At 47.4% G+C, this 25510-nt stretch overlaps 1 protein-coding gene across 5 annotated transcripts in view; it reads right to left on the bottom strand.

Moving 5' to 3' along the window:
- The window catches only part of RPH3AL (rabphilin 3A like (without C2 domains)), a 48160-nt gene that overhangs the window by 2807 nt on the left and 19843 nt on the right, over positions 1–25510 (bottom strand). For 4 of the 5 annotated variants that reach the window (XM_084822948.1, XM_084822950.1, XM_084822951.1 and 1 more), the window contains 4 exons: positions 17768–17854; positions 12858–13032; positions 9028–9141; positions 6789–6956 (listed from right to left, as the gene is read on the bottom strand). In XM_084822948.1, the coding sequence (XP_084679074.1) occupies positions 6789–6956; positions 9028–9141; positions 12858–13032; positions 17768–17854 (544 nt within the window). Of the gene's footprint in view, positions 1–6788; positions 6957–9027; positions 9142–12857; positions 13033–13500; positions 13567–17767; positions 17855–25510 lie in introns of all 5 variants that reach the window. The other variant, XM_084822947.1, reaches the window with a different exon arrangement.

Below are 25510 nucleotides of genomic sequence, written 5' to 3'. Positions count from 1 at the left end.
AGGAATTTCAGCCTTTTAAAATGTGTGTGTTGGGGGGCAGGGGAGACTACAGAAAAGCCAGGCAGACACCAAATCGTGGTTTGGGGGAAAGGGGTGGAGCCAGTGGGGGGAGGTGTGGCCATCTGTGGATATGCCCCCCTGGTCTGAAGGTTTATACCATTGTCATAAAGAAGGTGAAGGGAAGGAAAAGGGAGAGATCCACCTGGGTGTTGTGCCTTCATGGGGATAAGGGTGCCTGTATGTCCTGCTGATCCAGTTCTCAAACCGTAGATGGGACCCAATGGGTAATTTGGTTGCTGGCCACTTCCTGACAGCATTAGCCCCTTCCCTCGCAGTATCTAATTTTTCTAGCTTGTCACTTCACATCCTTTTTTTTGCCAAGGTATCGTTTTATATTAACCAGCGTTTCCTACTTCCCCATTTGTTCTGCCAGAAGAAAAAACAAGAGTCAAGTGTGTTTCGAAGCCAACAGGGTGTCTTTCTGCTTCAGTCTATAGGCTCTGTGTGGGAACAACAAGTCCTAGAATTATGTGGGCTGGGCTGGGCGTAAGTGCGTGGGAGCACCGCGCAGGCATGAACACATCTAAATCCCCCCTTTTAAAGCTGTCCAAGCTGGGGGGGGGGGGGAGTCAATATATTGAAATTGAGCAAAGTTTAGCTTGACCAAAGTTAGGGGCCTTTATAAATGCAAAGCCTCAAGTAAAAATAGGCGAATTAAAAAAGAAGTGACTCTGAAGGAAAGAAACGCAGAAAGGAGGGATAAAAAGCCCACCATAGGAATCTGCTATGAAGCTATCACTGCAGGCAGCATAAGGCATTAAATCAAGAACCAGTGTAGTGTAGTGGTTAGAGGGCTGGACTGCAACTCAGGAGACCCGGGTTCTAGTCCCCACCCAGCCATGAAGCTCACTTTGGGCCAGTCGCTGACTCTCAGCCTAACCTACCTCACAGGGCTGTTGTGATAATAATACAATAATCCTGCAGTCCTTGGAGGGAAGGTGGGATATACATGTAACAAACAAATGTATTTATTTGAAGTATGTTGATGCCGCTCCTCAGCCAAAAGAGGTTCCCGGAGTGGTTTATGCAGAATCAGTAAAATGGAGACAGACCCTGCCTGCAAGCTTACAATATAAAAAGACACAACACACAAGGAAAAAGGAATGTGGAGGGAAGAGGGAAAAAAGCCTTTCAGCAGGGCAGGTCCTGCTTCCCTCCTGCTCTAACCACTACACCACACATGGGCTCTCAATTTAAATCAAACATCAGTGTTTTGTTTGAGGTAAACATGTTTACTTCAGGCATCTGCATGTTTAAAGGTGGAGACCGGATGCCACCCTAGTAAAAACCAGTGCTCAGCACCTTCTAAAGAGAAATAAGGGACAGCTGAAGAGCAGAAGAGAGAAGCAGGGGAAAGACTGCGATGTGTAAACAGGATATGCCACGCAGTACAAAGATGTGTCATCCTGTGGTTAAGGACTGAAGGACATAAACAGGCCAGAGTGCAACTTCCTTGGTGCGGACAGAGGTTATCAGAAGAAAGGAGTAACACTAACAAGGGATCTATGAAGAGATGTAAAACGGAGGCAGTAAAAGAATACCGTGGCCAGTCACGTGACGTAGCATGTTCAAGCATAAAACTGCAAAAGTAAAAGGAAGATACTGGTGGGGTCACTCCTGGTAGGGAGTTACCTCTGCAGGCAGATACATCGAGCAGTTGCTTAAAGCAAAACAGTATGCTTAACTTCTTGTCTTTGCTGGACCAATGATTGGATGTGTGAGTTTCTGTTCTGTATTCTGAACAAGTCTCTCTTCCTTGAACTAAGCTTGTGGTATGAAACTGTGCTCTTTTACATTCCGAGAGCGTACCTTAAGCTTCAAATCCAATCTATTCTCATTGAGTAGGATTGTAGGGAGCCATTTTAGTGGGACTTTGATATTCATTTCATTCATTCACTCATTCGTTAATTACATTTCTATACTGCCCAGTAGCCAAAGCTCTCAGTGGCTCTCAGTACAGAACAATTGTTTCAGCTCCCAACTTGGAGGGAGATGCATTTTCAGGTCCCCTCTATAAGGGAACCTCAGATTAAAAAAAAAACCTCCCCACCTCCCCTGCTGGAGGCCATTAAGGAAACACCATATGGTTCAACCATCAACTGGCTGGCAATACGAGAACTTAAGGGGAGACGGTTTCCTTTTTTGCATGGAACAAGATAATAGAGTGTCCCATTACAATGAGATTTGTAAGCTATCTCAGGGTTTATTTAATAAGGCAGGGTGCATAAGAACTTAAGAACGCAAGAAGAGCCCTGCTGGATCAGACCAAGGGTCCATCTAGTCCAGCATTCTGTTCACACAGTGGCCAACCAGCTGTCGACTAGGAACCCGCAAGCAGGGCATGAGCACAACAGCACCCTCCCACCCATGTTCCCCAGCCACTGGTGTACACAGGCTCACTGCCTCTGGTACTGGAGGAAGCACATAGCCAACCAGGCTAGCAGCCATTGATAGCCTTCTCCTCCAGGAATTTGTCCAACCCTCTTTTAAAGCCATTCAAACTGGTGGCCATCACTACATTCTGTGGTAGCGAATTCCATTAACAATTACAATTTAAAACAAGCAATTTAGGAACATACACATGTTCTGAGCACAGACTTTTATCATACAGGCTAGTTTATTTGGAAACGTTCTGAGGAGAGGGTCTTTCCAAGGATCTGTTTCATTCCCTGAGATTCTGCATTCCCTGGGGTGTTTCCCTCCCAGCCGCTTCCATCCTTTTGAAAGTCATTAAAAGCTCGCTAAGAAAGAACCATAATGAAGCGAAGAGTTATGGATTGTTAGCCTCACTGCTGTTCAAAAACAAGACCCATTAACGCTTTAGAAGTAAGGCATCATGGGAGATGAGAATCAGAAGGAGGGGGTATACAGAAAGGGAGCCAAGGAAGAAAAATTGTGGAGTGAGGAACACTACTAATCCAGGAATGGTTGTTAAGGAGACAAAGGAAGGACCCAGGGCTGTGTGGATTTACACAGTAGCATGTACAAGCTGTAACACTAGCCAGAGCAGCTCATCTGAAAGGACTAGTTTCTAGTCCTTAAGAACAATCCTGAAGATATACTTGAAAGTGTACAAGCAATCTCTAAGAAAATGAGAGTTGTCAAATAAAATTCCCAGGGGACAAAGGGTCCTTCCCATAATTCACAGAAGCAGAATGAAATTATGCAAACAAAGGGAAGAATCGGGCACAACTATACAGATTGGGCCCAGCACCTCTGCAGAAGCATCTCAAGGGAGCATGAGAACAGACTCAGAGTCTGAGGAAGAAGTGAGTGAAGCGGTGGAGGAGTTTCCAAGGTTTCAGGAGATAGAGCACAGAGGCAGTAGAAGAGAAGAATCTTTCCAGTGGCCAGTTAATCAGTCATTTCAAAGCCAAACTGAAACGTCTCCATCTGTGGTAATACAAGAGCTTACAGAGAGGGAGGAATTGGGAAGGACAGATGCCAAAATCAGACATTGAGTCAAGAGGCAGGAGCAACTTCAAGAAGTAAGATGTTCTACAAGGCTGGCCCATCAAAAGAGGTCCCCTGGGAAAGACTCTCCCTGAAGGCGGGACCAGAAAAGCCACACAGGTTTTGTACTGTCAGCTGGCACCAATTTTGTTGCAACTGTCATGATAATAGTGCATCCATCAAAGGGATCTTCTGGTAGTCTATGTAGTATTGTGCAAAGCTCATTAGAGATCTTAGCTCTAGGTTGCCAGAGGCTGAGAAAGCCTGTACCATGAAGCACTGTTGATCTAACTGAGTTGTATAGCGAAGAGGCTGACTTCTTTGTTTGACTACAAACATGCTGGGCAGTTTGGCACTCGACAACACCTGATACAGGCCACAGAATTTTGGGTTGCTTTGGTGCAATATTTAAATATTTATGGATCAGCATGACATCCACACAGCCCTAGCTGTAGTTTAGGGGTTTGCTGAAGTCCTGGATTCAACTGGAGGGCACTATTGCGTGCATGAACTACTTGTGGGCATCTGGTTGGCTGCTGTGCAAACAGCATGCTGGACGAATTAGTCCTTGATCCAACAGGGCTCTTCTTATGCTCTTAATTCTAAGTTAGTGACTGGACACACAGGAGTTTGTATAAGTAGTTTTCTTTGTGGAGTTGTTAATTGCGGGCGGGGGAGGATGAGGGAACGAGAGAAAGATGATATATGTGTGAAAGAGTGCACACTTTTAAATGCCTTAGATTTAAAAACTTGTGTATACACACACACACACACACACACACACACCACTGCTTAACGAAAGGACCCTAAAAGAAACTTGCAAACACTAAATATTCACCCTGAACAACGAAGTCACACTTTACTTTTTTTGTTGTTTTTAAATCTTCCCTGTACTTGCAAATCTAATTTACACCCAACTTCCCTTTGTAAGCTGAACTCAACAAGCCTGATGCAAGTGCCAGGAACTGTCGACCACAGAGCTAGAAGATGCTACAGTGATGCACAACCCTCACTTCCCATTCCTAAAGATGCTACCTGGAGGGCTGGACCACGCTGTGAGCAAGGGAAGATGCTCTGTCGTCTACAACTTGCTCACCAGGATCTCTATGGCAGGGGTCCCCAAACATTTTGGGTCAGTGAGCCAATTTGGAATTTAGAGAAAGTGTCATGGGAGCTCTCACAAAATGGCAGCCATGGGAAGGGCTTGCTCATTCAGAAAATGCCTGCCATGGTGGACACGGCCAGTCACAAAACACTAATCTCCCAGAAGGCAAGCCAGTGAAATTAAAGAGTAGTAACTTGCCCAAGAACTTAAAGTACAAGGCAGAGGTGGGGGTCGGACACAAAAAATGCTCTTTGAAACCCAAGTACAGATGGCACCAGAGGGCAGCGCTTTGCTTTGCAGCCTGGCAACCTCCCTATTAAAGAATATTAATTTCTAAAAACCTTAATACATACAATTAAAACCAGGATGGGAAGGGAGCACAGTGGGTGCGAAGACAGGTGTCCACAGGCACACTGGTACACACGGGCATCACATCGGAGACCCCAGCTCTATGGGGTAAACCCCATCTGCCCAGCATCAGCTGCTATCTAAACAGCCATGCATTATGGGAAGCAGGAAGTGTTTCCTTCCCATATGGAAGCAGGAAGTCCCAACCATTGTTGGGACTGGCAGCCCCAACATCCAACAGAACAGGTAACGAGCATTTATTCATTACGTTCCAGTGCACGTCAGCAAAAGCATGCTGTCTTTAATGCCCTCTTTAATGAGCTTCCGTCGTGCATTAAAAACGTTGTTGTTCAGGCAGGCATTTGGGGTGGGTTAGGGTATTTTAGAAAATGTTTTTATTGTAGAATTTTATTGTTTTAAACTGTTTTTATTGTATGTTGTACATCGCCCAGAGTGGCTGGGTGACCAGCCAAATGGGCGATTAATAAATTTAATAATAAATAAATAAATAAATAAATGAAATAAATGCTGTCAGGAGTGTGTTCAGATGATCCAACAGAGAGAATCCTGGGATGCCTGACAGATGTAGGTCCCTAGACAAGCAGCTGAGGTGGTTTGTCATCTGTTCATGATAGACAGGATGGTACAGTTCGGACTGTAGCACCCTAGGAAATTAAGGGGGTCGACTTCGTTGAAGAAGTGTTGAAAATCTATTTATCTAATGCAACCTTTCTCCAACCCGGCGCCTTCCAGATGTGGTGGACTACAACTCCTAGCAACCACAGCCAGCATGGTCAATGCTGGCTGAGGCTGCTGGGAGTTGTAGTCCGCCACATCTGGAGGACACCAGGTTGGGGGAGACTAAACTAGCGCGTATAAAGAAAGAGGGGGGGAGGAATCAACTCGATGATTCCTTTAGCATCCAAGGGGTGCCCTTCCATGAACAGAAACGTTGCATGACCGACCTCTTCCATCGGCAGCTTCTCCCCCTGTGATACCCCTGTTGCTGCGGGTCCTCCACCCTTCCAAGCTGATCTTTGAGGGCTGCAGGAGAAAACAGGAGCAGAAAAGAGCACCCCATCCGACATGAGCAGAATTCTACTCACAGAATTTTGGATCCAGCACCAGGACGGGAAAGAAAGATTCCCTACCCCCAAATGCTGTACAAGATTTAAATGTAATGGGAGTTAATTACGGAGTTGAGTTCTTGAACATTTTATTGTTTCCCAGGATCATACACAATATTAGCAGCATCTGACATTGCTAGAATTCTTTTCAACTAGATGCATGTTGTATACCGCCTTTTGTAAGGTGTGATCACTTTGTAAGTTGTGGATCATTGATTTACAGTACAGTCCTACCCTTGTTTAGACAGAAAAGGGCCAACAAGTCCCAGCATGCCCCAACCAGCCAGCTGAAGGCCTTGTCTCCACCTAAACATGCACAGGATTGCACCCTTAGCTGTCCTAAACGTTGTACACTTTAATTGTGTTTTAAGTCACCTTGAATCTTTTTTGAGAAAGGCATTTAAGAAAAATAAATACATAAAAGTAATGTATAGTTATATTGTAATAATTAAAACCTTTTTCAAGGTGATTCTCGTCCGCACCTCCTCTGAGATCTGGCTTACGAAGGCAAAGAATTACATTATTTCCGATCGCGCAGCTCCCTGCTGCTCGGGCAAAACCTACGGAGTTTTCCCACATTTGTGCTCAGCGGGGGAAGGTCCGTCTTTACGGTTCTGAGCAGTGCAGCCAGCCTCCGACGCTGCTGCGTCAGAGCACCAACGCTTCCTGCCCCTGCCCCGCCCCGCCCCACTCACCCGGGGCGCTGTGGCTGGCGTCGCTATCGGGGTCTTCAGCCGGGAGGTCGCTGTGGCAGCTCTCCGTGGCGCTCAGCCCTCTGCCTCGCCCGCTACCCAGGCTGCTCTGGCTCCCCAAAGGCCGGCTGGTGCTCCTGCTGGAGGGGTGGGCAGCTGCGCCGCTGGAAACTGCGTGGAAGCAGGGAAAACAGAAGGTCGGAACTCTGCGTCTGCGCATACGCGCTTGTATTTCTGGGCTCTGTTCCTTAGCTGGAGGCTGGTGGTCCAGAAACACATCCCAAAAACCAAAGTAGCAGAAACCCAGAAAAGACAGACAGACTGCTCTTTTAGAACAGAGGGAGTTGCTTTATATCAGGTCCATTAAGCCAGTAATGTCTACTCCAGCTTTTTCCTAGCTGGTGCCCTCCAGATGGGTCGGACTACAACCCCCAGAATTCCCTAAGTAGCTAGCTCACGGCGATCGCCCATTCAGCCCACAGAGGCTCAGGCGTCTCCCGTGGGCTCGACCCACATTCCTTCCCTAGCACTCCCCCTGGCCTGGAGGCTACTGAGGGCTTTTGGAGGAGGCGGGGAGAGGAATGGGAGATAAAGGGATTCCCTCGTGGGCCACTCGCCCTACCAATGCAGGGCGGGTGGCATGCAGGGGGATCCCCTTGTTCTCTCCGATCACAGGTTGGCAATAACAAGGCGATTCTCTTGGGGGAGCAGCTGTTGTGGGCTCGTCCGGTGCTTGTAGGAGCTCCCTGCAGGGAACGCAAAGGAGAAGCAAAGCCGGGCTGAGCTGCTTCTCCTGTCCTGTATCTGCTCCCCAGTGGGAGAAGTCAGAGGGCAGGCAAAGCAGCTTCGCAAAGCTGGTGCTCTACCATTGAGCTATGATCCTCCTCCTAAAAATAAAGTAAGATTCTAGTCCTCATGGCTCTGAGTAAAAGTCTGATGTAAATAGGAACAGAGGAAACCACCTTGTACTGAGTCAGACCCTGGGTTCATGTAGCCCAGTAGTGTCGACACTGACTGGCAGCAGCAGCTCTCCAGAGTTTCAGGCAGGAGTTTTTCCAGCCCTACCTGGAGAAGCCGGGGATTGAACCAGAGATCTTATTCTATGTGCTAAAATTGCCAGAACGCATTACAAGCCATGAGTGTTCTTCATCAAGGCAAGAACAGCAGCAGTGAAATAAAAATTTAAAAATCCCAAGAAGTCTACAAGTACTAAGAGCATCCTGTACAATTCCTACAAACACATCCATCTTGAGAAAAACGTATATAAGAATGCATCTTGTCAATAACATTTTTAAAAGCCAGTCCCTTGCCTTCAAATGATGTGGAACAATCTATTGTGCTGGGCCAACCATTCAAAAAGCCTTAGAACAATAATCAGTCAATGTCAAAGTATGTGATAGATTAAAACCTACCACAACATAAACATATTACAAATTCACAGGGAGAGTTATAAGGAAGCATGACTTTATGAAAAGGAGTCTTGAAAATGAAATTCTTATTGAGGCTGCAAACCTAGAGCCACTTACCGGGGAGTAAGTGCCATTGACCTGAATGGAACTTACTTGTGAGAAGGCACATATACAATTGCACTGCCAGTATGGTAAAATAAAACTCCTTTTTGAAAAGAAAAAACAAAACACTACGTCGTCTTCTTTTTGGAGGACAGTATTTCATCGTGCTTTACTAAAACATCCGCCATTTTCTACACGTGCTTTCAAAACAGCTCTGCATTTGTGTACATTAGCCAAATTTCAACGAGTCAAAATTGCAATGTTGTTTTTTAAATGGTCATTTTTACAAACCTTCTCTCTCCTAAGAACATAAGAAGAGCCCTGCTGGATCAGACTAAGGGTCCATCCAGTCCAGTGGCCAACCAGCTGTCGACCAGGCAGGACACGAGCACAGCAACACCCTCCCACCCATGTTCCCCAGCAACTGGTGCACACAGGCATACTGCCTCTGATCCTGGAGGGAGCATAGAGCCATCAGGACTAGTAGCCACCAACAGCTTCTTCCTCCCTCCTCCCTGACCTGCTCAACAAAGGTAAGACAGGTCAGCAACACCTGCAGCCTTTTCCAACCTGGCCCCCTCCAGAGCCGGCCGACTACAGTTCGCATTATCCCTAGGCTTAGAGCCTTGTATTTCCAGCGTCAAAGCACTCGTGTGCACACACTGTGTTGCACGCATGCACGTGCAAAGCACGCGCACACACACACACTCCCAAATAGCTGTTTTCCTCACCTGACTCTGCTCGGTGCTTTCGGATCTTGAACCCCTTTGAGCCTGCAGCCACTGAGTGGTCATCCAGACTTGACGAGCTGAACTCCGAATCGCTATCGCTATCGCTGGATACCACTGTGGGAAAGGAAAAGGGGGGGGGGAGAATTACACCTATCATTCACACGACATCCACCCCCCCACCCCCCCAAATAAGGCTACCAGCAAAACAAAATTCCAGTGTTTCGTGTGCACGTGTGTGTTTTAAAGTATGATGTATGTATGCACACGTGCATATATTCTAAAGTTGTACTCACTTTCCACAAGCTGGTACGCTTCCCTGCAACACGGGAAGACTGCTTACTCACACACAAACCTGCCCAAATACTGAGGGCGGAGGCAGATGACAACAAGGGAAAGGGGCTTTTTGGTGGTGGTGCCGCCCCATTCATGAAACCCTCTCCTTAGAGCAGGAGGGCAGAATCTCCGGCCTGGGGGTCAAATCCAACCTTCTGGGGTTACCCAGATAGCCATGCCTCCTTCCCCAGGCAATACCCCCTTGACCCGCCCACCGTTTGTTGGTTTTCCAGCTTTCGTGCAGTTTCCCCCGATTCTAAAAGGTTGAACTGCCTCTCCTAAGGCTTAGTGACTGGCAGGAAGAGCTTGAAGCTACAATAGGCTGGTATTTTTGGCCCTGCCCCCTTTGCCTTTGGCTCTGCCCACCACAGGAATGCAACCTCCAAGAGCTTCCCCGAAATGGAATTTGGCTCTTGGGCTGATAGAGGTTCTGCACTTCTGCTTTAGAAAATGGCACGCCTGACCGTGGGGGCGGGTGTTGTCACTAAGCAAAGACCTTGTTAATCTCACATCTCTGGGGTGTCGAACCTCTTTCACCCCGAGGGCCAAATTCCATTTCAGAGCAGCTTTCAACACCCCCTGATACACTGGATGATCCTGGTATCGCTGCCAGCCACATGTTCTTGTGAAGCAAAACGACACTGCCTCTAAGCCTTGCTGTATTTCTAGTCACTGGGCTACGATGGCAACTGGCCACAGCTAAGAAGCCCTGTGTAACAGAAGCTTCTTAGACCTCATTAAATGTTACTCTTTCCTCTCCACCCTAGCTTTTTGCCATTGCTGCAAACTCAACCAGAGACTGAGAGAGAGAGAAAGAAAGAGAGAGACATCAAACCAACAAGCCTCAATTTAGCTGACACAAATCTAAGGGTGCTATTTGAATTGGTAAATGGTTCTCACTTTACAGCCAAAAAAAAAAAAATCTACAACCACTTCTGCTATTTAAACAACATGTGAGGAGGGGCGGGGGAATCTAATTTAGCTACCAGCTGTTTCTTGGGGGAGACTGGGTTGGGGCAGGCAGAGAGATTGAGAGAGAGAGAAAGAGAGAGAAGCCATTTTCTCTTTTAGTTACAAGGCCATTTGTCAAGGGCCAGACAATCCAGCTGTACACATTCTATAGTCTTCACAGAGCCAGATGTTGAGCATCGGCTGAGCCCCAGAACCTATTTGGAAGCTGGGTCTGAGACCCAGAACGTATCAAATGTGGGATTCTACTCACTGGCATCTTTTTCATCAGAAACAGGCAGTGCTACCCTAACTCCCAAACTATATGCCAGAGCCCACAACCGCGGAATAGGAGGAGTGTTTGTGTGTCATGAGAAATAAGTGGTTTTTTAGGACAAAGACTAAGTCTCTGGGGATTCCAGAAAGGCCGCTGTGTCTGTTTAATTTGCTAATCTCACCTTGCCCTCCTTCCAATTAACCTCTGCTAGGAGCAGGTAATTCTGCTCCCATCTCTCTGTTGAGAGTGCAGAATTTTCCGCTTTCAGACAAGCATGCCCGCCGTTGCTCTGTGTGAGTCAAGGCACTGGGCTTTCCTGCTTTCTAATTGGAAGGTTTGCCCAGATTGGTGACTCAAGACAGAAACCTGGCCAGGCAGCTCCTCCAAAGGCAGGTGAATCTGACACTTGCAGAGCCCTTTAGTATAAGAGCAGTGCGTGCTTCCAAGTTTTAAAAATGGAGGTGGAAAGGTTAGCTTGGCTGTCAGGTGTTTGGGAAACTCTGCACAGATAGCACATTTAGAATACATTGCTGCTCCTGTGGGACAAGGAGATACAGGAATACAAAAGGGGATTCTGTTCTGCAGAGGTTCGAATTGTGTATATCTTTCTTGCCACAGAACACCAATTGTGGGCAAGCTTTCTGTCTCATCCATTTTCCTCCCTTTCATTCTATCCATGTTCTGTACTTCCAGCAAGATGCCCCCAAAAGAGGTTTAACAGGAACAATACAGCCCAGCCCACACGCCCCCCCCCCCCAAATCCCAGGCCTAAAAAACAAGGAAGTCAAGCAACGTCGCTCCATCCTGGTGACATAACACAGAAACACCGATGCCCTGACACGGAACACGCTGAGCCACAGAGATTTCACAAACACATGTTCACTCTTCAACATTTCTGCTGCTTCTTGTAACTACAAGTTCTCTTGCTGACCGAAAATGCTCTAAAAAAGCTACCACATCAAGGCCCCCATCCCTGACACATGATCCCCCATATATCGGTGCGCGAGAGCCATGGACAACTGTCAACACCGCAAAAAGTCACTGTTGTTGTGGGGGGGCAACGATAAATCAAGGCAAAGCTGAGGCCTCAAGCACTGACAGGGGTTACCCTGGCAACCACTCACACACAGCAGGAAAAGTGAAGGCACATTCACATCTATGGAGCTCTGTGCAAGCACACACTTCCCACATTAACACACCGCCAACAACACCCCCCCCCCCAAGAATGTGGAACACTGCCCTCCACGCATTTTTCCCCAAGCGTCACCTTGGTGCCTTTTGAAAACTAAACAAGGCCTCACTGATGACAACAGCACTAGGCAGAGAAAAGTACCATTTAAACCAGGCCTGGGCCATTTGCCGCCTTCCAGAAGTTTCTTATTTGTGTTATTTATTATTACATTATATCCTGCCCTTTTTCCTCTTGCAAGGAACCCACGGCAGCTTACATGGTCCCCCTCCTCTCCGTTTTCTCCTCACAATAACCCTGTGAGGGAGGTTAATCTGAGGATCGGTGACTGGCCCGAAGTCACCCAGTGAGCTTCATGGCCAAGTAGGGCCTAGCACCCGGGTCTCCCAAGTCCCAGGCCAACCCTCTCACCGCTCTGCCACAACTGGCTCTCAGTTTTCACCTACATCTCCCATCACGTCTCGGGCTGAGTTGCGTCCGTCCAGATGATTTGGCCCACAAGTGACAAGAAGGCCTGAACATATAACACGGGTTCTGGCCCGCCTGCACTGGCCGCTTGCACGTTTCTGAGCCCGGCTCGAGGTGCTGGTTTTGACCTATAAAGCCTTACATGGCTCAGACCACAATACCTGACGGAGCGGCTCTCCTGGCATGAGGAGGCTGCAGTCAGGATCAGCCAAGACCCAAACCCAGGACCTTCCTGGTCAACGTCCCCTCCTGAACAGCTGCAGAGGTGGGGAGAAGGGGCATTATCGTCTCTCAGGTCCTGCCGTGGGCCTGATCCCGAAACAGTCCATTGGTTCTAGGGATGTAACGGCTTCCATAATATGAAATGGGGCCAGAAAAAAGATGTGCAGGGGCCTAAAAGTGGGCATCGTCAAAAAAAGGAAAGGAAAGGAAGCCATGCTTCTGACTTTAGAAATACCATTCGTGCTCATGGGAAAAAAAAAAAGTTTAAAGAATTAATTGACAAGAAGACTCTTGCTTAATTCAAACATCTTTAAAATCGGGTGCAGGCACGGCTGCCGCTTCCACCCCAGCTGCCCATTAATGCGGCAAGAGAGACGAGTGCCCAAAGCTGACCTCTCCCCCGGGCCCAGGTGTAGGAGCGGTTTGCGGAGAGGCCCTTGACGCCCAGCGCCGCCGGTTCCGTGTAGCGCGGCTGCTGGTGTGGCTCGTGGGCTTTGCTGCCGCTTTTCAGGGGCAAGATGTACTGGGGGAGGCCCTTGTAGAACCAGGCTCCAGAGCGCTTCCAAACCTAAGCAATACAAGAACAACACTGAAAATCAGAGTCAATCCAATCGTTCATTAGAAACATTCTGAGCAGATTTTTTTAAAAGATGCCTGAGAAACAAATTAATTATTAATAATACTAACCAATAATTAATGGTTAACAATTAACATTAAAAACTAATAATTAACGATCGTTCACTGATTGATAATTAATAGTTAACTTTTGTATTAACTGTGATTAGAAATAATAGTAATTAATTATAATTAGCCAGAATTATTGACCAAATGGTAATTATTTAATTAATTATCAATTAATGATAGATGATTAATAGATGATTGACCATTGATTGCCAATTACTTAATAATTACTTGACAATTAATTCATACTTAATTGTCGGACTGGGAACCGGGAGATCCGGGTTCTAGTCCCCACTCGGCCATGGAAGCTCACTGGGTGACTTTGGGCCAGTCACAGACTCTCAGCCCAACCTACCTCACAGGGTTGTTGTTGTGAGGATACAATGGTGAGGAGGAGGATAATGTAAGCCGCCTTGAGTTCCTTGCGAGAGGGAGAAAGGCGGGGTATAAATGCAATAAATAAATAAATAAATACTGATGATTACTTGATCATTAATGGACGATGGTGATGATAATAATATTAATAATGATGAGGCAGCTGTAATGTGCCAACTTAGAAGAGGCATTCCCTCCTATGGGATTCCCTCCTTCTCTAAGTCTATGTCTGCTGCAATCCCATGGCAAATCACCTAAAAACAAAAAAAAGTGTGCGTTTTTTCCTGTGCAGCCACATGCAGATCTATCCAGATTTTAAAAATCAGCCGAAACTCCAACAATGAATAGCTAGATGGATCGGTAGGCTGGCTCAGTAAGCAGCAGCTCTTCTTTGGCTCTCAAAATTGTAGTCACTCCTTCCAGCAGCAAACTCAAGGGGTTGAGTGCGAACAGGGGTGGGGACCAAAGAGGAGAAATTCAAGAGTACGAGGCTCAGAGCAGACAGGAGACCGAAGACGCACAGGTTTGAATGGAATCCAAGCAGTCATAGCTGGCAAGTGAAACACAATATTAACACGGCAATAATAAACGCATTACGAGATGCTGAACGGACACCTCTTAGAAATTCAGTTTAAGAGAGACTCAAGACAAGAGACGCTGTTTAAGCACCAAAGAGAGGCCCAAACGCCATAGGCCAAAGACGTGCAGCAGCAGCCAAAACCCAGCAAGCGTGATAAAGCGCGGCGCCTCCCGCAAGAATGCACCGTGCCTTCCAATTTAGATTTTAATAGTGAGATTGTGATGAAGGGAGCTTATTAAAAACACATCTAATATATCTGCGGCTTGGCACAAAGAAGAGGATGAAGTGTGCGTGGGGTGGGGGTGGGATCACAGGGGAAATGAAGCAATATCCAAAAAACCCAATTTTGTTTGGGCCCGCCAATGAGCTAATTGTGAACTAAACGAGACGTGCCGAGTCAAGCAGGGATGGATCTGCTTTAACAAAGAAAAACAGAAGCTTTAGAAATATTTCTGGCAGAAGAGAAAAAGTCTCCAGAGGGCTTTTTTTCCCTCCTACCCTGGGGTTGGCCCAAGAAGGGAATTCATTTCATTCTATTGCACCATCAGTGTGCATAGCATTTTACAAAGCACAAGAGGAGAGCATCTCTGCCCCAATGAGCCTACAATCAAAAATTTGACACAGGAAACAAAGGAAAGGGGACAGAAGGAACTAAGTAGGGAAGCAATGTGGGGAATAGCATGAGATCTATTACCTCCCACAGCACGTGGTTTACGGTGGAGCCGTGGGGATCTAGACTCCAAAACTTTTGTGACTTCCCCTGTTTCTTCCTTTCCCTCCATAATTCAAGAACTGCTTCTCCCACGGGGGTCCCTTGTCATCGCAAGCCAGCCCCTTCCCCTTCCCCTCTCTTCCGGCGCAGCAGCAAGGAGGACCCCGGAAGCTTTGGCAGCGACCTTGAGAGCTGGAAACTTGCTTTAAAAAAAACCCAAGAAAAAGAAAGATTCTCAGGATGCTGGATTCTGCACCCCAAACCACATTTCCACATGGCAAAAGGGCAGGACGGATGGACAATATATCGTAGGATGCACAGAAGAGTCAATTTACCACCTTGCTAATCACCGCCATGAGAGCTCTTAGCCCAAGGCTGTTATCATGTGTGGTGGTGCACGTTTTATTAACAATGCTGTGAGGAATTGTGCCCACGCGCTAATTTCCACAGGCCTCTGCCTCCCTCCAAAAGCTGGACAGCAGCAGGATAAACAAGCCAAGCGGGGAAATTAAACTAACACCCCTGTTAGCTTCATTACACACCGACAGAACTTTGCAATTACGTTCTTTGGGCCAGCCTCTCTCTCGGCTCCTCCGCTCATGCGATCCAGGGCGAATATTTTAAGCAGCACCGGACCTGTAACCCTGAACCTGTGTAAATGGATCTGACCATCACACCTCCAACCTTGTTGTCTGCTGGAGGCAAAGAAAGCGAGCAGCGCTTTGCTCTGCCCCAGCCTCAAGGGAGATTTAAAACTCCAGCATAACACTGTCATTTCCCGGGTCTTTGCAAGACTCTCCAGCTGGCACCGGTTCCCTCCTCCACAGCAAGCAACTGGAAGCAGGGCCAGCCATATCAAGAGGTAGAGTGCGCCTCTCTCAGCATGTAAAAGGTTCCGTGCCTCTCTCAGCGTGGAGACAGGTTCCTCTCACAGAAAGATTCCGTGCCTCTCTCAGCGTGGAGACAGGTCCCTCTCACAGAAAGGTTCCGTGCCTCTCTCAGCGTGGAGACAGGTTCCGTGCCTCTCTCAGCGTGGAGACAGGTTCCGTGCCTCTCTCAGCGTGGGGAAAGGGATATGGCTGGTGCTGGGAGGCACAGCCGTTTGAAAGGATGCAACCATTCACAACCTGCATGCTGGCTGTTATTGCCAATCTGAAATAGGGAGATAAGGGGGATTCCCAACATGTATGCTGCTCCCCCTCCCAACTGGGCCAGCCCCATCCCTGGGGTAACCACAGGAGGCTCTGCAGGCTGGAAATTGCACATCCCGGAAGGCAGCCTCCTAAAGTCCTGTTTGGTTGACCACAGTGGGAAGTCAACTGATGGACCAAATGAAGCTTTTAGTCTGATTCAGCAGGGCTCTGCTTCTGTTTTTCAACTTCAGCAGCCAGCAAAGAAACGCCACCTGTCCTTCACTGTACAAATAAAAAATGATTGCTTCGGAGATCAGAATGCAGCAGTAAATTGCTCCTCTCGTCCAAAAAGAAGGACCATAAAAATGCACAAAAGATGCCTACAGAGCATGGTGCTGTGAAACTAGCAAGGGCTCAAACAGCCCAGGCCAAAAAAAGAGAAAAACATGCAATAAACACACGAAGTGTTTTGCAATTCCAATAATGAGCGGGGAGGAGAGAGACGGACAATCAAAAGAACTGAAGAAATATACAGAGTTGGTGGGAAATCCACATGACCTTCAGGTCTGTTCAATGTGGCTGCATGCCGAGTGTGAAAAACAGGGGGGAAACAAGATGGAAACAATTTTGTGGCAGGACCACAGGGAGGAACTTTAGTGCCCGCTCTTGACAAAAGGGCAGTCAAGCAACTCAGAGGTCTAATAACACACAGAATTGGAGTAGCTCAAATTGTGAGCCACCAAAGCACTAAGCTAGGCCCGGAGAGGAGTCCTCCACCAATGGGAAGGGGTTCTGGGCAAACAAGAGCCAGCTTCTGGTCAATAGGAACCAGGCCCTTCAGGACCTGGGAGAGCTCCCTTGGAAGACAGGTGTTGTTCTGACGCAGACGGAGCCCTTAATATCCCCGTGTTGTGCTTCAAATCTTGGTTAAACAGGAAGCCAGTTAGCATAAGAAACCATTAACACAGAAAGCTGCTTTCTTCAGTCTTTTTCTTCACCTAGGCTAGAATTGGCTACTCAGACTGCGGTGCTCAGATTACAAAAGATAGCAAGGCAAAACAGTTGTTGTAAAGGCCCCCACTGCTACTGTGCTATGGAGGCTATGGGGACACTACTGTAGTAAAACTGGGAAGCGGGACTCAGGGGGCAGGCTCGTGAGTTTCGTTAAGCCCTCCCCCATACATCTTTCCCCATCACTTGTGCACAGGATATCTCGGGGTCCCCAAGAGAGACCTGTGGGCACACTGGGGAACTTGAGAAACTGTTGTGGGTGCCACCACAAAATGGCTCCCACAAAGAATGTGGCTAGTCACATAACAGCTGCTGTGGGGGGGATGGCTAGTCAAAAGTGAGCTAAAGAGGTAGCGGGGAGAGAAGCAGTAAGGCTAGAAGCTGGGGGGGGGAGAAACAGCAAGGCAAAGGGATAGAGGGGAGAGAAAAAGCGAGGCTAGAAATGGAGAGAACAAGACTGCCCTAACATTTTCTGAGGTTTTTATTCCAATTTTCTTTTTTCTGAAGGGGGCAAGGAGTGGAGAACTTTGGGACACTGCATTGGGGACCCCTGGTCGATCTGACTGACCGCAGCTCTCTGTTCCCCAGCAACTACTACCAGAGGTCTCTTTGGCTGGAGATGCTGGATGTTGAACCTGCATGTAAAAGCAAGAGCCAAGAATAGTTTTGTCTTTATTATCGAAGGTTGCTCCAAAAAGCAGCACGCAAAGTGTAACCCAGGCACACACGGAAGCCAAAACAACACTGAAGGCAGACAGCAAAAATAAGAATTACTGCGAGCGGCGGAAGTTTACTCCCACCAGAGACCCACCTCTCTCTGCTCACTGCAGATCTTACAGAACCAGACCGTCCGTTTCTGGGTGCCCAGAGTTTCTATGCCGCATTTGGTGCAAACTTTCTGGAGAAATAAGGAGACAAAAGCAGGGGTGGGGGGGGAGGGATAGTTAAAAAGGCTAAGAACAGGTGGGGGAAGCATCAGTCTCACAGCCATTGCTCAAGGCACCAAGACATAAGGAAATCAAGAGACAGAAGGGACTGTGGAATCCCATGATCTAACACAGGGTATCGTATACCCTGGAGCAGATCCAAACATTGACGGAAAGGCCTGTGGTGCTTTCCTCCCATGACTGTACCACTTCCAACGCAGCTTGGGCCTGGGTGCTGCCATATCAAGTTGTTATTATTATATTTCTATACTGCCCAATTGTAAACTGCTCAGAGAGCTTTGGCTTACATTAAAAACATTAAAAATACAGTATACAGAGATTAAGCCATTTACATTAAAAACACATAAAAAGACAATATACACAAGAGAACATATATCTAAAACAACTTCAAACAAGCAATCTCAAGCAAACAACCATAACCATAAGACAATCCAGGATCGATTAAAATTTATTATATGCTGCCAAATGCCTGGGAGAAGAGAAAGGTCTTGACCTGGCGCTGAAAAGATAACAATGTTGGTGCCAGGCGGGCCTTGTCAGGGAGATCATTCCACAATTGGGAAGCCATCACTGAGAAGGCCCTCTCCCCGTTGCTGTCTTCCGAGCCTCCCTTGGAGTATGCAGCTGGAGGAGGACCTTAGATGTTGAGCATAGTGTACGGAAGTCCCACTCTGCCTCCAAAATAGCATCGCTCCCGAGCATTGTGGGAAAATGGCAGATCCTGGCTACTCAGCACGGAGGTAGAGTTCTGCTGCTGCCCAGAGAGCCTGCCAGTGGCCATTTTGCAAGGGCTGTCTCAACCCTGGAGCTGGTCCTGTGTTGCCTGGAGTATGAGCCTTGAACCTCTTTCAGCCCAAGGGCCGGAGAAGCTTTTGGGGGCCACTTTCCAGTGGTGGGCAGGGCCAAAGGCAAAACGGGCAAGACCAAAAATGCCAGCATATTGTAGCTTAAAGCTCTTGCTAACAATAACTTTGCCTCAAGAGGCATTTCAGGCTCTGAGAAGGGGGAAGGAAATGCACAAAGCAATGGAACCGCCAAACGATCAGCGGCCACAGGAAAGAGGGTGGGGCCAGGGGGAGGGGGCATGGCCACTCCAGTGGGCCAGACTGGGACCCAAGGTGTGCCAGATTCGTCCCCTCAACATGAGTTTCTTCATCCCTTGGACTAGAGTCTGGCATGCATCTAGGTGACCCAGATCTCTCCTAGAATCTAGAACTAGAATGTAGTACTATTCTAGAATCTAGAGCTCTTTATAGAACGTAGAACTGTCCTAGAATCTAGGTGACCTAGAACTCTGGCAAGCATCTAGGTTCTCTTCAGTCAAAAATGGTACCTGAGGGGACCACCTTAACGCGACCGGGCACCAGCCACTGCCCTCGCTTGCCAACCTCTGGCACCAGTCGCAGGAGCCCAGACTGGCAGCTGCAGTGGGGGCGGGGGGCGGGTGCCTGTGGCAGATACTGGCTCTTCCCTGCCTCAAGGAAAACCAGAGCAAATCCACAGTGCTTGAGATGGGCAAAATTGAGAAATCTTCCGAAAGAGAGAGGGGAGAGAGATGTTGGGGAAAAACAGCCGGCGCTCGATAAGAAAAAGAAAAACGGATCCTCCTAATGAGAGAAGAGTGCTCTTCCTGCATGGCGGTGATAGTGGCAGGGAGGAAAAATTAAGGCCTCTGATTGAGCTGCAGCAGCCGCAGATGGTGCTAACGGCCATCGATCGGCACCGGGAGGGCCTGCTAAGCCATTAATGACAGCCTGCCGGGAGGAGCCTCGGCAAGGAAGCTTGGCAGCAAAGCTAATGCGACTTGTGTGGCCAGCCTGTGGATGCCGGAGCTCTTTGGTCACAGAACGTCTTTACAGGCTTGGCTTGCAGGGAGTGGGGACGCCATGCTTGCAGAAGAAATCCGTCCTGCGGGGTTTTCTATGCAGGCTGCTTCCAGATGTGATGAAGGCCCTCTTGACACTCTACATAGGTGGGAGGGGAATTAAAACAGTGGCTCCTCAACCCATCTGCCTGGCACTGAGCAGAGGGTCAGGGGGCCAAGACAGCGGTAGGCCCTGCAGGGGTGCTGGGCTTCCCACTAACCACAGTCCACATTACCCCGTGCCGACTCCTGGCCTGGTTTCCATAAATCCAGATGCATGGAAGCACAGCTTTGTCCCAATTCTGAAACACAGGGGAAGCCATTTGGGGATCCTATCCGGTTTTTCTCTACAGCTACTCTTTTAAGCACCAAAAAAGAAATGCATAGGGAAGACTGCTGAAGAGTAAGTTAAACTACCTGCTTCCGTGGAAACTGGAATTCCACCGGGACCGGGGATGGGGGGGGTAGGGGGGACAGGGGGCAGGTTGCATGAAAAGTTTCACCACCCCGTCCGCTCCTGCTGTGCTCCCTTCTTTTTATCTCCTTTGGTTTCTTCTATAAAACTCTGAATGGAAGCTATGCATCTTCCGGAAGACAGAAAAAGCTATATACCGCTTTTCATTCCCACAGCGTGGCAAAGTGGAGGAAAAGCATCACGCCATGAGAAATGGAGACCCAAGTTCAAATCCCACGCCAGCCTGAAAGCTCACTCACCGTCACTCAGCCTATGAGATCTCGTAGGTTTGCCGTGGGGATATCGTGCTGGGGGATTTTTTAAAAAACACATAGTCGATTGACAGGACTAAGCTGGCAGGGTTTCCACGAGGAGTACATCAATAACTGCACCAAAGCAGAGCACAGCATAAGGCAGTGATGATCGCCAATCAGCACCAGAGGTCGGCATGGCTGGGCAACGGCCAAGGCCCCAGGGCTCAGAAGGGCCCATCTCTGACTCTGCTGCGGCGGCCGTCACAGCTACAGCTATTGCCGTTGCCGGCCAGAGCAGCCGCTCGCCTCACAGATACCCTGACAAAGTTCCCCTGGGCAGTGGCGCTTCCAACTGGTGAGCAGGCCAGCGCTCAGCTCTGCACTGGCCATGTCCTTTTTTTCTGAAATTTATAAACCGCCTTTTCATCCAAAAAGGGTCCTAGCACTTATCCTTTTTAATTTTCTTCCTTTTTAAATTATTATTACTATCATTATTATGAGACTTTAATTAGTAATATTTTTGGCTGGTTAAATTGTTAAGCTTTACTATTATATGTTAACTGAAGGGCAATATATGGTTATTGGAAATGAATTGTAGGCTTGCTCCCTTGCTATAAGACTGATGATATGATACTGAAATGTAAGGCTGATTATCTATGCTGTACTGAATTGTAATATTGGCAATGTTATAGGTATAACTTTTAAGTAGAATGATATTTGAAGTTTGTGTGTAATGAAGTTTAAATTTAATCCTTTTAAGTAACTTTAATATTTTTTCTTTTTCTTTCTTGCTTTCTTCTTCCTTTTCCTTCTTCTGTTTTTTCCCCCTCTTTTTCATTATTGCTGTGCATACTGTAGGAATACTGTATTGTTGGAAACTGTAGATAATGACTAGGTTGTTGAGAGTGTTTATTTCATTTATAAAGATAAAAAATAGAATGAAAAGTATTTAAAAAAAAACACACAAAAAGGATCCTAGCGCAGTGTTCACAACAGTAAACAACAAAACAAAACCCCAAACAAATCCAATATAAAAACCTTACGATTACACATTAAAAAAGAGAACTGAAAACAACTCTTCAACCAGCAAGTCACACGAAAGCACGGCAATCAATTCCGCTTCAAAACCGATTCCGTGCAAAGTGTAATGTTCTAAACTGTCAAAATGCTTAGGGCATAAAGGACGTGTTCTAATTTGGACCCGAAAAGGAGGCAAAGTCAGCACCCATCAGATCTCCTTTGGGAGAGCATGCTAGTTACCCAAAATGCAATGCCAGACCCGACGGCAACATCAGGCTGGGCAACGCGCTCCGGGTAATCCCACATGGCAGGTGGCCAACGCTGTCTGAGGCTCGCCTCAGCTCCTGTTCAAGGATGCTGCTGCCACCCACCCAGAAAACACACGTGTGCCATCCGTGTGTGTGCGTGGGGTGGGTGGGTGGCAGGAGGCAAGGGATTGGTGGCATTGCTTTAAACAGTGTATTCTAAGCTGCCATTCCTAATACACAATTCCAGTGCTGTGATATGTAAACCGCTTAGGGATTTTATTATATTGAGCAGTATATAACTGTCAATAATACCTGATAAATAAACTGGCTTCCCCGTTACTCTCTAGCCCTCGGTGTTCAAATTGGAACCGGGACTGAGGGGTGTGGGTAATACTAAGCATTTTTCTCTCTCTATGGGGCCATCAGCTGTACCGCCACGGGGCAGAGCTCCAGTTACGCGCTGTCAATAGGTTTTGGAACACCTGAGTTCAGAAACAGACATGCAGCCTGTCTAAGACGTTTGCCATCTCTGAGATATGGGTTCGAGTCCCCACTCAGCCATGAAGCTCACTGGGAGATTTTGGGCCAGTCACGGACTCTCAGCCCAACCTCCCTCACAGGGTCGTTGTGAGGATACCAGGGAGAGGAGGAGGACCAGATGAGCCGCCCTGTGTTCCTTGCCAGAGGAAAAAAGGCGGGATATACATGTAAAGCTGAATAAAATAATAAGAAATACACTCTTGCTAAGGGCTGCAAGACTATCCTGGAGGCAATTCGAATTTACAAAGCCTTGCAGCTTTCCGCTATTTGGAAAAATTAAACCACCGCTTCCTCCCACCCCCAGAAACTGAGATGCACAGCATTCATTCAAAACAGTCCATCACCAAATGGCATGCAACAGTCAAGTACTCCTCCTTGTGGTCACTTCTGCAATGTCAGACCCATTTCTTTCTCAAAGGATTTTTTTTTTTTTTTAAGAATTACATTTCCTTTGTAAAGGATTGGAAAAAAAAATCCGTCTTTTACCCTCGCTATATAAAACCGCAATATCACCCAGGAAACAAATGTTTCCCTTTGATTCGCGGTGTGGCAGGAAGAAAAAAAGAGTTTGCAGGATTGATAATTTACAGATACTTAACATGTTAGGTATTTTTTAATCCCCGCAGGTTCTCCCAAAATTCTATTTCCAAAAGAAGGACCCACAATTACTACAGACAAATGTATCCCCAGCCTGATTAATATCAGCAGCCTTGGCAATACATTGCTGTTATTTTTGTGGTTAGTCGTGAAGGGATGCAGAAGAGAGAAAGAGACAAGCTCTATGCATTTTTCAGTTTCTGGTTTGTTTGTTTCTCTGTCTCTGGTTTGTTTCTCTCCTGCCCGTTTTACCAGCCTTCAGAATGATTTCGTTTCTAGGTTGCTCTTGCCAGGGGGCTCCGTTTCAGGGTGGACGGCAGTGCAAACAAGCCAGGGATAAGCCACGGATCTGGGTTCAGACATCACGACAATCCACGGTTTAAACAAGTCAGACTTCGTAAGCCAACAACAAACCATGGCTTCCCTTGGTGGTTTGGAGCTGGTCAGCAAACCATGGTTTGTTTGCAGGAATGACACAATAACAAGCCAAGTTTCAACAAACCACGCCACAGAGAGCCAATGTGGTGTAGTGGTTAGAGTGTTGGACTGGTGAGACCTGGGTTCAAGTCCTCACTTGGTCATGAAGTCCACCAGGTGACTTTGGGCCAGCCTAACCTACCTCACAGGATTATTATGAGGATAAAATGGAGAGGAGGAGGTTCATGTACACTGCCTTGGGGTCCTTGGAGGAAAGGTAGGATATAAATACAACAAATGGATTAGCGTTACTGTGAACCTGGCCAATACTGCAAGATTCCTGCTTCCTTTCTCATTCCTTCCCCTGTCTCCTCATCCTCACCATCTCAGTTGACTATTTCTGACGAGAAGTCAAATTAAAATCAGAGGAGCAGCAACGTAGGTTGGCAACTGAGCCAGCTAGATTTGTTCCCTGCCTTAGAATATAAGAAATATTCTTTTTAAAATGTGCTTTTCTCTTTCTTTCTTTCTTTCTTTCTTTCTTTCTTTCTAATTCGTTCCTCGCAGAAACCATCCTGCCACTGGATTAAAAGAAGAAGAAGGGTGGGGGGATACAGTGCTGAGCTGTCAATTTGGAATCAGCTCCCTGGGTAATTTAAAAGCACTAAAACGCTTTCCCTGTGCCATCGAGCGTGAAGGAGACTTGCCGTTAGCGAACTAAATGGAGTTCCTGATGGGAGGGCAATGGAGCAGGGTCGGCAAGGAAAATACAGACTTAAAAATATATATATTATAACCGTGCCAAGACGAGTGAATGTGAGCTATTTAGGCAGGACTCGGGTGTATGCAGCGCAATTTCTCCACGAAGAAAAAAGCAGCTATTTTTTGGCACGCTGTTCCTTGGCACACGTTTACTGAACTCTCCGCTCAAGCTGAAAATTCTGCAGAATCCCTCAACTTCAGTGTTAATTTGCATGCCACCTCCTCGAGGTAAATTTGGAGAACAGGCAAAGGGCTCCCCTGGAAGGAGAGTTGCTGGAGAACTACCATGCCAAACCCAGATCCCTCTTTTCGCTTGCTCTGCATTTCTGTGAGGCCAGTTTTATACCCATCATGCAAATGGCTGAGAGAGGGCAACCGGACAAAGACCATGCAGTGAGCCCAGGGCAGAAGTGAGGCCTGGATGGTCCAACCCCAAGCTATGTTCTGTGGAAGGGTTGGGCAGCATGCGGCCCTCACCACCCCCCAGTGCAACCCCTACCATGCTCCTCTGCCTCTGCACACCCGCCCCCCCAAAAAGTTACATTTTACATATTTATTGTATGGGGGAAATGGCATCTGGAGCACCAAAAAGGATGAAATTTAGCTTGCAGGCAAGCTAGATTTGACCCTCTGGGGGCTCCATAGTGGCTATAGAGCCCTAGAAGGACCAATTTTAGCTTGCAAACAAGCTAGATCTGACCTTTAGGGCATGCCATAGTGCTCCAGACGCCATCTATTTTCATTAAAAATGTTTTAAAAATCATTGGGGGGGACTGTGGCCCACAAGGGGGCCCCAGGGGCAAAAATGGCCCCCAAACCTCCTGAAGTTGACCACCCCTGTTCTATGGGGAGGGACCGTAGCTCAGTGTGAAAAAGCCCCTGCTTTGCATGGTCTCACATTCAATCGCTGGCATCTCCAGTTAAGAAAGGGGCTTGGGAGCAGGCACCTTTCTCAGATGAAGATTTTTGACAGCTGTTGGTATTCAGAGGAGACACAATCAGAGAAAGAGCCTTGACCTGATGTAAGACAGCATCTGATGCTCCTATCCCTGGTATCCGCTGCTCATAAAGCCCTTTTAATCACAACGTAACAGCAGCAAAAGGCCAAAGGTCACAACAGAGAGCGCCCATTTCAGTGCATCTCTGAGCTCAAGTACACCCAGTGGGATGCATCTCCTGTCCTACGAGCCCAGCCTCTGCCCCTTGGCATGACAACCTGCTTCGGAAAGTGCAAAGCTCGGCTTCCTGCAATCCTCCTTTGAAAAAGAAAAAAACAAAGCAAAGCAAAGCAAAAAGATTCCAGTCCCTATAGCTAAGGGGATACACCTTTTAGAAGTATGTATGGTCAATGATTCTAGAGGTTCGAAGGGGGGCATACTGAGCAAAACCACGATCCATTATGCAGAATCACTAGCCGCAATTGGCGAGAACTCAATCCATTATGCAAAAGA

This window comes from Heloderma suspectum, chromosome 16 (assembly GCF_057233095.1).
Source record: "Heloderma suspectum isolate Gila_16-S chromosome 16, 16-S_ref, whole genome shotgun sequence".
Classification (NCBI taxonomy): domain Eukaryota; kingdom Metazoa; phylum Chordata; class Lepidosauria; order Squamata; family Helodermatidae; genus Heloderma; species Heloderma suspectum.
Note: the sequence above shows the minus strand (reverse complement) of the source record. Positions and strands in the feature narration are given on the sequence as shown.